A 10,657-nucleotide genomic window follows, 5' to 3' on the forward strand; every position below is an offset into this window, starting at 1 on the left:
CAGAGGTCAGGTGCTCTGTGATCCTGTTCTTTCAGCTTTCCCCTCCTCTGTGCCCTGCAGTGCCCAAAACGGGTATGTGGATCCCTTCCTCAGATATCATACTGACGTTAGCTGTCACTATATGTGGCACCTAGATAAGTTCAGTCTCACAAGTGCTCCCTTGGGGATGGCCACTGGGTAAGTTACAGTGCCTGGAGGATGCTCGAAGGCAGGCTGTTTCAGTAAGAAACAGAGATTAAAAACATCATGTGCACTGATGGTCCCAGCATGAGCAAACAGGCATTCACTTAGTGTGGGAGGGATCTCCCTCAGCCAAGTGAGATAGAGCTAGAAATCATCTGACAGAGAGGTGAGGGAGGTCACACATTACCCTCTGCCTGGGGACCCTCCTGTGTTTAATGTTGGCTGTGCTGCAACATCAGATTATCCCAGGAAAAGCAGTTTTCAATATACTTTTCTTCCCTGGACAATGTATCAGTCAACCTTTCACATCTCACTCCCAAGGATTCGTGTGGTTTTGCTGTGTTTGGGGTTTTCACCATCAACAACAGAATGTTAAAGTCCAAACTGAAGGTAAAAATAAACTCCCAGCAAGAGGAAGGGTGCAGAGAGGCTCTGGACAGAAGGTCTGTCCTGACTTGGGGCTCTTTCTAGGGGCTGTCTTTAACCTGATGATGCTCTTGAGTCTTGCAATAGTCAACTTGTGTTGGCGACAAGTAAGTGAGGGCAGGAACAGGCGCAACATCAGGTCACTTCCCAGAGGAGCCGGGCTTTCTCCCTTGGTGTGCAGCACGGATGCTGTGTTCAGACCTGTTTGCAGCTCTGCAGGAGGCAACTCAGCCTGAACCATTCCAGAAGTTGCCCACAGGAGCTGTGTCTGCCCCATCCCTGGCAGTGTTCAAGGCCAGGTTGGACACAGGGGCTTGGAGCAACCTGCTCTAGTGGAAGGTGTCCCTGCCCATGGCAGGGGTAGGAACTGGATAAGCTTTAAGGTCCCTTCCAGCTGAAACCAGTGTGGGATCTAAGGAAGGATGCTGGTTCCTCACCCCAACCAGGCAGCAGTGTTAGCTTCACAAAGAAATGGCAGGAACAGCCATGGGAGCAGTGCTGTTTCCTGGGCCTTCACACATGGAAGCTGTTCCCCTGCAGAGCTTTGCTATGGTAATGACAGGGCTGGCACGAGTATTTGTTTTTGATTTTATGATCCTTGTAGCTGCAAAGCAGGCCCAGAATTACTCAGCAGAGAAGAGGAGGATGTTAGTTTAGGCCTGGACATTGTAACTGGAGATGTGCGATCAGAGCACATCAGCTTCACCAAGGGTGTGCACCACCAGGCATGGTACAACATGCCTGCTCTCCCTGCAGGAAGCTGTGTGCAGCATCCTAACGCCTTCCAAAAGCCATGAGCTCCTCAAATACATAAACCAAATATGAAAGTGGAGTAGATCCATTTCCTCACATCCAACATGCCCCAGGGCAAAGCTGTCCCATGCTTTGCCTCCAAAAATGAAGTCTAGCTCTAAAGGGATCAGGGGAGGTTAAAAACATTGTGAGGCATCGTCCTGCCAGTCCTGGCATTGAGGTGTCCCGATGCAGCCCAGCCTAACCTTTTCCCTCACTGCTCTCTCAGTTTTGCCCTCAAACCTGGTTTTTTCCAGCCCTGCTGTTCAGAAAGGGCACACACTGTGTTTATATAAGCCCTCTGTCACCTGGCAGCAGCCACCAAACGTGTGTATGGCAGAGGCATTTCTCCTCCTGTCCTCCACGGGCCAGGAAAGCACTGAAAATACACTTTGCTTATTCTTTTGTTCAGCTCCCAAAGCCAAAACAAACTTTGGGAAAGAAGGAGCTCAGAAGAACAAACAGAATAATTGAAAAATACCTTTTTCTTTCAGCAAAAACAGACTCAAATATTACAAATCCCAATGACTGCATTTGCTCTCTGGTCCCAACAGCAGCTCTGGTCCGATGCCAGCTCTCTGCCCCTGCACTCCAGACCCCACCAACAGCACCACTCTTGCTCAGGAGCAGTGACATTCAGGCCTGTGCAAAGGCCAGCTCGAGACACCAGCTAAGCCCCCCTGAGCCCTAAGAACAACTGCAGGCACGAGAGGAAAGAAAGGATTATTTCAAACCCCAGGATTTTCTAAGTCGAAGTGGTACCCGGCTGAAGCCACAGCATGAACTGCCCAGAGCAGAGCATGGTGTGTCCTGGGAGAGCCATCCAGGACCCAAACACCCCCCAGCCAGCAAATGAGACTTGGCAAACACAAAGCCAGGGCTTGGATAGTTTTTGCAAAGCACAGCAGCACAGGAGCTCAAGAGACTGAAATCCCTCAGCACCATGAAATGCCACAAGCCAGAGCTCAGCCCATGCTCAGTGTGAATGGCGGTTCCTAGAAACAGGAGGGGACTCAGAGTCAAGTGCAAGGGTGTACTTGCCTCAGAGTGTCTCCTCCTGTGGCATTTGGGGCTTTTCCTACTGATTCTTAGCTGAGTGTGGTGCTGCAGCCTTCACATGTCACCCTGAATGTGTTTGGGAATAATGGTACATCTTAGAAGAAACAGGGGGACCGCAGGGCTGGAACCCACTGGCTGGTTTGCTTCCACAGCACTACATGTAATAGCAGTTCCTAGGCAGGGCCATGCTAAGTAATGTCACTCACATCTCCTGGAGGGGGTTGTGTCGGCCAGACTCCAACTTCTTACTCTGCAAAGGACTTTGGAGGTAGAGTCATCAGTTATGCAAAGCTGGGAGGGTATCTCTGGTGCTGGAGCAATGGCCAGGACTAGTTTAAAGTCTCAGCTAGAGGTCTCCAGGAAGGCTCAGGATGCCTTAGAGGGGAGCCCATCACCACACTGTCTGGGCAGGAGCCCCCACGGGAAGGACTCTGTGGTGCTTTGAGATTAGCTGGCCTCTGCTGAGATACTGATGGGAATTTGAATGGCACATGGGAGACGCCAGGCTCTCCAAGTGGGAGTGTTTCAATCTCCACACTGAGGGAATATGCCAGGCTAAGAGCATTTTACTTGAATTCAGCAAAAAAGGAGATGAGAGTTGGGAGGTGGGAGGCAAGAAAATCACTGTTTCATCCAGTTGAAAAGTTAAACCCTGATGTTTCTCTTTTCGGTAGATATGTTATCTTCACTTTTCTGCTGAGAATAATGCCTCTGTTGTTATAAGCCCAGCTAAAGATTTCTGGCTTATCAAGTTCAAGGCAAAGGAGAAGATAGAGATTTGAAGAGCAGGAGGGGAAAGAAAACATACAGCTTTAATGCCAGAGCTTTGGAAATTGAGATACTTATCTAAGGCTGTTTTCTCCTTCCCTTGATTATGTTACTTTGAATTTGGACAAGCAATCAAGCCTGGCCAACTTCATTTCTGTTTCTTCTCAGTTTCCCTTTCTGACAATTCTATCATCATAGATGTACACTCAGATATGTGTGAGGACAGCTCCACATTCAGAAGACATTTCCTGGGCCTGGAGATAATGATGAGAGAGACCTTTATCATTACTGTCATCAAAGACTGTTGTCACCAGAGGCCTGACAAACCTTGTCACAGCAGTAGTGATGATGGTGTCCCAGACCCAGGTGTGCAGATGTCCCTTGTACACCCATGTACAGCCACGCTGCCCTCAAAGCCAGCAGCTCCCTGTTCAGTTCACATGCACTGTTTGGGGATGGTGCTCTGGAGAACAGCAGGAGTTTGATTCGCTTTTAACACAGCAGATGCTGCACAGTTGTGAGCCAAAGAGCTGCTCCCCAGAATTATTTTCTCTTCTCTTATTGGCTAAAATGTAACGTGTGAGCTCTCCCATCAAATAATTTCCCAAAGACCTGGCTCCTTCCACCTTCATATGGGGTTAAATCCCTTTGAAACAAATCTGTTCTCCTAAATCTGCAACAATTCAGTAACAAAGGTAGGTCTAAATAAAGGGAGAGAAAGACCATTGGCTGAAAGGCAGCTGCTCAGTGTTAGAAAAGAGGTAAGTAAAGGAAAGTAAAAACAAACCAAGGGCATCTCACACTAATTCCATGCTCAAGTCATACTGAATTGCATCAGTATAAATGCAAGCACTGTGCAGGTCCCCAAATTAGGAACTATTTACAAAACAAAAGCTGCCTGCACTGTACTGTGCCTGTTCTAATCTCCTGTCTAATGACGGTTTCCTCTTTATTTGGGTCAGGTCTGGCTGAGGAAGAATCTTTTGAGAAACCAACGCTAAGCATTGCCAAAGAGCACATTGTCATCTTACCAGGAGACACCCTAAAGATAAAATGCAGGTAAGGATTGCTCCAGTGATGCTGGATTTCCTTTGTTGTACTGATGACCTTGGCACAGCTCAGCTTCTAGGTAGGATGGATGCTGCACAGCCAGCTGGGGACTGCTGCTGTTTGTGCATTGCTGCGTGGAGGAAGATTTGATGGGCTGTAATAGAGAGGGAGGGAAGTCCCAGGTCAGCATTCAGCTTGGCCTGATTCTTTATGTTGTAAATGGGGCCCAAGCAAAATCCTGAGTCAGCACATGGGAAAGCTGATGGGAGGGGGATGTACCATGGTTAAGGACATGGCTGAGAAATCCTCATCTGAAAATAGGTTCAGATTCAGCAACTCCACAGCTCAAATCACTCCTTCGCTCCCTGTCCATAAGTAAATGACAAACAAGATCACCAGGGCATGTCACTACCTCTTCACATGTATAAATGAGCTTAAACTTCCTAACCTCAAATACCATCTAGCTCATAAGATGACAGTTAAATAAACAGCAGTTAGTATGTGTACATTCAAAGCCTTGACCTGTTTAAACATATCATATTCCTTAAATCAAAGATAACCAAGACTCATAAAACCCCAAACTGCTGATACTGTAAATGATGGCAGCTCCTCAGTTCTTGGCACAAAGTGTAAAAACCAGTAAGAAACAAGTAAAACTGTGGTAATGACATGTGTTTACAGGGAGATGATCTTCTGGAGATGGGGAATATGGTGTTTGGACACAGTTAACTGGCAAATACAGAGCACTTTCTGCTGTGTCAGAACATTGCTTGGCCACACCGCGGCCTCAGACTGGGGTGTGTGTAAGTGTCACTTGTTCTGAGTGTGCCTGAGCTGCGAAACGACTGGGAGAGGAGGGGTTTTAATTGCTTCCCAGAGTGTTGCAGGAGGGAAGGCTTAAGGTAATACCAACTATTCCAGTTCCTGTCATGCACACGCATTATTTTACACCTTCTTGCAAAGTCCCTTTGACTGGAACCACTACAGGGATGGTTTCTTGCAATAGAAGTTACTGGAAACAATAAGAAAGAGCAGTGGGAAGGTGAATCTAAGCTGTGGCTTATGCTAATACATATGGCCCTTCTGATTTTTGTCCTGGTCTATTTAATTCATTGTCATAATGCAAGGTAAATTGACTCATACTGTATAAATCTGTGATGTCTTCGCAGTGTAAGGCAGGTTTTCCCCAACACCCCCAGTTAGCAGCATGGCTTGTGAGGTCAGAACAACCTGACAGTGGTATTTTTAGCTTGGGAAGCAGCAAGTATGATGGCAATAAAGTTTAAACAGTCCTTTAAAACCTAGATGCAGCACTTCATAAAACATCTTACGTGGGCATCAGCTCGGTGCAGTGCTCCAGGCCAATTCTATCAATACCTTTCAGCAGTCCTCCATCTGCTGCCTTTTTAATCTATAGGAACATCCTGGTTTTCTCATACCACCAGATGAATAAATAGGTGAAGAAATTATTAGCATTCAGTCCCAAATTGCTTTATGGATGCAAAGCCATAAATCCACATGCTGGGTCTGAGAAACCAAAAGCATGCTGGCAGAGGCCTGGAGCACCTCAGTGCCTTGACTCAGGTCACGCAAGAGCTGGGAACAGAAAAGAGAAGAGTGATTTCTGCACTTGGAGTGCAAGATTCCCTGTGCCAGGTCCTCTGTGGGTGTCTGTCATCCTGCTTCCTCTGACACCCGGGCATCTGCACACCCACAGATGAGCTCTGGACTGGCCTAAAGGGAGCTCCGGAGTCCTTGGTACTTCAGGGAGCATTAGGGCTGTGTGGAGGACAGCACAAGACAGGAGGCCAAGTAGGTCGCTGCTGAAGACTCTGTGTGAACATCCCTTCTCCTTTAAACCCATTCCTTTGAGGTTCTTGGCCAGGATTTCCTGACTTGTGGCAGCCTGGCCAAAGCTACTGCTGTGGCTCCCTTTCCAGCCCTGACCGGGTGACAGCAGAGGGGCAGGAACACAATGATACACTGGGAGGTGACTGCCTGAATTGTTCCATATTCCAGGCCTGGAGTCCCATTTCTTGACCGAGGTGCTCACTGCATCACTAATGACGTCAGTAAGGTAGGGAAATAACAGTGGGGAGGAACCTCTGCATCGAGGAGTGCTCCAAAGGACAGGAAGCTGCTGTGACGGATGAGGAGGGGTTGTCCAAGTGCACCCAAAAAGGAGGGTGAGGCTCTTCACCAGAGAGGATATTCACACTTTTCCCAGTGCTCTTGCTCAGCTCTGTGCTGGGAATAGCCTCAAGAGTTCAGACCTGTGTCCACATCATCTTCAGGAAGGCGACAAAAGGACGGGCAGAAACAGGGGCCAAGAGGATGTTTGTTTAAGTGTCACTGAATTTGCTGGCAAACGCGCTCCCTTATTGCACCTACTGCACCACGACAAAGCCTCTGGCACAGGAAGAGCACTTAGTTCTCAGCTAACTGGAAACTTCACACAGTTTGCTTGTCAGATGCGTTTGGTCCATGCGTCTAGACCGGATTTCTCCCCGGCCACACTCAGCTGGGGAAATCCAGAGGTTCTTACTCCTTCCTCAGCTCAGCAAATGCCATCAGGTCAATGGGAATTTGCTGAGTGAGAAGGGGTGAGTCAAGCCCCTGCCCTTCTGAAGAGTGGCTTCTCTCTGCTGTCAGACAGACTTGCCTCCTAATGCTAACTTCCTCCCCATGGACACCCCACCAGTTCCCACACTGACCACCAAAAGCCAGTCTGCTAACAAAAGACCATCATCTTCACCTCATACACATGTACTAGTGCATCACCAGAGCCCTCAAAGTGCAGCCCAAGCAGAAGAGAGCTCTAGGAGCTCCTGCTGCCATGGTGTGTGTGGCTTCATGTTTCTTGTGCAACCAGAGCCAGATACCAAGCTAACTTAGACCAGCTGAAAGCTCCCTCCAAGTCCTGCAACAGGTTATAAAAAGACCTTGTTTTTTGTTGGAGAACTATGCAGAACTGTATTTGACATTTGCTGTGATCACAGATAAGACAAGGAGAGGTCAGGTGGGTGAGGTGGTGCCTCATCTGCCCTGCTTGATGTTCTGACTGCTGTGACAAGGTAAATGGGGGAAAAAATGTGTCTTGAGCAGATATTCCAAGACCTGTAACGTGATTAGTTCCAGCCCCTCCACAGAAATCAACACTGAGACACTGCTGATTAAGCAGGAAAGGTGATGTGAAGTTACATAAATGTTCTCCTCTCTCCATGCAGCCTTAGAATAGGAAAATACAAGTTAATTTAGCTGTTAAAATATGCAAAGTCCTCAACTTGGAAGAAACATATAATTTTATCTGGTGCTTTCTAATGTTTGAAGTGGCTAAAATAGAGTCTTGTAAAAACAAACTCGTGCTCAGGAAGTCTGAAAAGTGAAGTTGTCCTCCAGGACTGAGCTTGCTGCGATTCCCATAGATTATTTCAGGAATCTCCCCTGCTCTGGGCAAATGAAGGTGATCCACCTTCATTTCTGATGGGTAGTAATGCAAACACCCAGCAACCTCCATGAGCAAATGACAAGAGTATGAACACCGGGAACACCGGTAAGGGCCCAAGTGTTGCCTGAAGTCATGACTCCACCTTTAACTCTGGTGTGTTGTGTTACAGGGGAGCACCTTCCGTCAGCTGGCTGCTGAGGGGGGACCAGAAGGAAGACCCTCGGGTGCACATAAGCAGTTGCCGCAACAGCACGAGGCAAAGCTGCAGCATGCTTGTCATCAGGAGAGTCACAGCCAACGACACCGGGTACCTCACCTGCATCCACGATGACTCCCCCACTGACGAGGATCTCATGGCCAAGATTTATGTGTTTGTTAAAGGTAAGATCTTCACTTTGGGTTTTGTTCACAGCTCTTTGCCATTATAAGCTGCGCTCAGGGTGGGATCTGTGCTAGGCAGAACAGCAACCCAGTTCAGGAGCTTTCACAAATCCCAGCACTGGCCCAGCACCGGAGCAAGCACCAGCTTTGACATGTTAAGAGGCTGGATATATTTGGATTTTCATGCCAGCTGGATTCGCAGGGACACAGATGTGAGACCAGGAATCACCCATCTTATTCAGTTCCAGGACTTGAAAACTAGATTGTCCCATCTAGTTTTCTGTTCCAAGTAACTGATACACTGATTTCTTCAAACCTCTTGTTCTTTTCTTTTCCTTCTGTGACTAAATTCTTTTATGCTAAAGGGTTTGTTATCTCAGTGCTTTTCCTAAGATTCATCCTGAATACCCAAGTCCTCTCTCTTTCCATTCCTCCCCAGGCAGGAAACTCCCCAACAACATTCTTTGTAATTCCTCTCTCCTACACATTTGTATGCTGCTTTGTCCCCCTGTGAGACAGACTTAGCAAAGCTGGATGACTGCATTAGACATATCTTTTTGTACAAAATGGCTCATTGCTCGTTTTTGTTCTCTTTGAGCTGCCTCTGCCCCATGTGTCAGAATCACTGAGTTCAGATCAAATACCAAATGGAAGCAGAAACATCAGAGGAGCGTGGTCCTCTGTGGTTAGGTGAATGTATCACATTGAACAACCATTTCAATTACACAGATTCTTGTTAGAAGAATATTGCCCAAAAATGCTGGTAGTTTTTTTTCAATTCTACTTGACAAACGCGTTACTAAACCACTGAATCATCTTGGATCTTCCAAGCTGAGACTGTGAGTAGTCAGATAAAGGAGCTGACTCTTGGTGTCGTGAATAGGCGATGACACTGGTGCTGAGCAGGCTCCGTAGTCAGTTCCCCACCAATACTCATGAGAAGGAATTATTTCATTTTTCTAGTAAATGTGATTTTCTGACTCCTCTTCCTAAAACAAATGCTAGAGGCAAGGAGTTTGATACTATTTCAATAGTTCAGCAAACTTACACTTACAGAAAACATGCATTTTCTGGGCAGCTCTGATAGTCCCATGGTATTAGTAATGATGGTGACACCCTCTCAAGGTGTGACTTCCATCCCAAGGGGCCTGTGATCTGCTAAACCAGGTGAGCACCCCTGTTTGGTTCGGGGGGGGACATTTTCCTGCCTCTTTTTGTGTGCTGAAAGCAGCCCCTTTCCACCCTCATCCTGCTTTCCCAGCAAGTCTTCCTCTTATCGGAAAGCACCTTTTTGGCGTTACTTTGTAGCTCCTGCAGTCATTTCTTTCTTAAATCCCTTTCTATTTCCTTTTTCTCATTTTCTCTGGTTACTCTAAGCCCTGTTTGCTTCATCCACCCCAGTTCTTGTGCTGAGCTGTTTCCTTTTCTCATTACACACTGCTCAGATGCCCCACATCTCACATTGTTAACCCAGCCCGATGCCTACGCTGCAGGAAATAGTGCATTGAAAACTCCATTCTCTCTCCTGACTCATGGCCTGGCTGCCTACCCAGGCCTTCACCACTCTAAGGCAGGAGCACGTGCAGGAAATGCTATGGATCTTTTGGGACTGCCTGAGGATTTTCTTTAGGAAAATATCTCAAGTTATGAAATGCTTGTCAGGGATGCACTTGGAACAGGGTGAATCTGAAATAAAAGGCAGGATGTCCTCTGGCTTGCCTGAGCCTGCAGTGCCAAGGTTCCCCTGGAAAACAGCACTGCATGGCTCTTGTCGCTCAATCACCCTCCAAGACTGGCCTTTCTCAGATGCAATTTAATTGTGTCGTATGCCTTCCCTGCTCTAAAACCTCTTACTCACAGAAACATGGAACAGTTTGGGTTGGAAGGTACCTTAAAGCTTATCTAGTCCAAACCCCTGCAATGAGCAGAAACAACTTCAACTAGATCATGTTGCTCAGAACCACATCCAGCCTGGCCTTGAATGTCTCCAGAAAAACATCTCAACTGAAAACCTGACATGTCTGTTAGCAGTAGTATCTCCCCCAGTTTTCTTCACATCTATCCTGAATCTCCCTCTTTTAATTTAAACCACCACCCTTCGCCCTACTGCAACAAGCCCTGCTAAGAAGTCTCTCCCCATCTTTCTTATATGCCACTTTACGTACAGAAAGGCCACAATAAGGTCTCCCCAGAGTCTTCTCTTCTCCAGACTGAATAAGCCCAGCTCTCTCAGCCTTTCCTCACAGGAGAGGTGCTCCATCCCTCTGAGCATTTCTGTGGCCCTCCTGTGCTTTAAAAGTTCCTGAAGGAAAAGTGGGTAGAAAACAAACCAGCTTGTCCTACATGTTCCATGGGTGAAGCAGTGGGAGAGGCAAGCCAGCAGGGATCCCTTGTGTCTGTGTCCTAGCTGTTCCAATCCCAAGATGTTCCATCCCCAAGTGTATGCAAGTGCCTGCTGGGATCTGGCTGCCAGGCTGAGGAAGCTGCCTGGCCCCTGTGCAATGAAGCTATTTATACCTTGGCGTGGATGCTGGCCTCCGGGCACGCTCT

The 10,657-nt window shown here is 47.5% G+C and overlaps 1 protein-coding gene across 1 annotated transcript in view; it reads left to right on the forward strand.

The window, feature by feature from the left end:
- Window positions 1-4,190: 4,190 nt before the first annotated feature.
- LOC104407420 (vascular endothelial growth factor receptor kdr-like) overlaps window positions 4,191-10,657 on the forward strand; it is a gene marked incomplete at its 5' end in the record, with an annotated part of 83,869 nt that continues 77,402 nt past the window's right edge. Inside the window, 2 exon segments of the mRNA XM_010016700.1 lie at window positions 4,191-4,287; window positions 7,896-8,107. Coding sequence (XP_010015002.1) covers window positions 4,191-4,287; window positions 7,896-8,107 — 309 coding nt within the window.

This window comes from Nestor notabilis, unplaced genomic scaffold (assembly GCF_000696875.1).
Source record: "Nestor notabilis isolate BGI_N333 unplaced genomic scaffold, ASM69687v1 scaffold3196, whole genome shotgun sequence".
Classification (NCBI taxonomy): Eukaryota; Metazoa; Chordata; class Aves; order Psittaciformes; family Psittacidae; genus Nestor; species Nestor notabilis.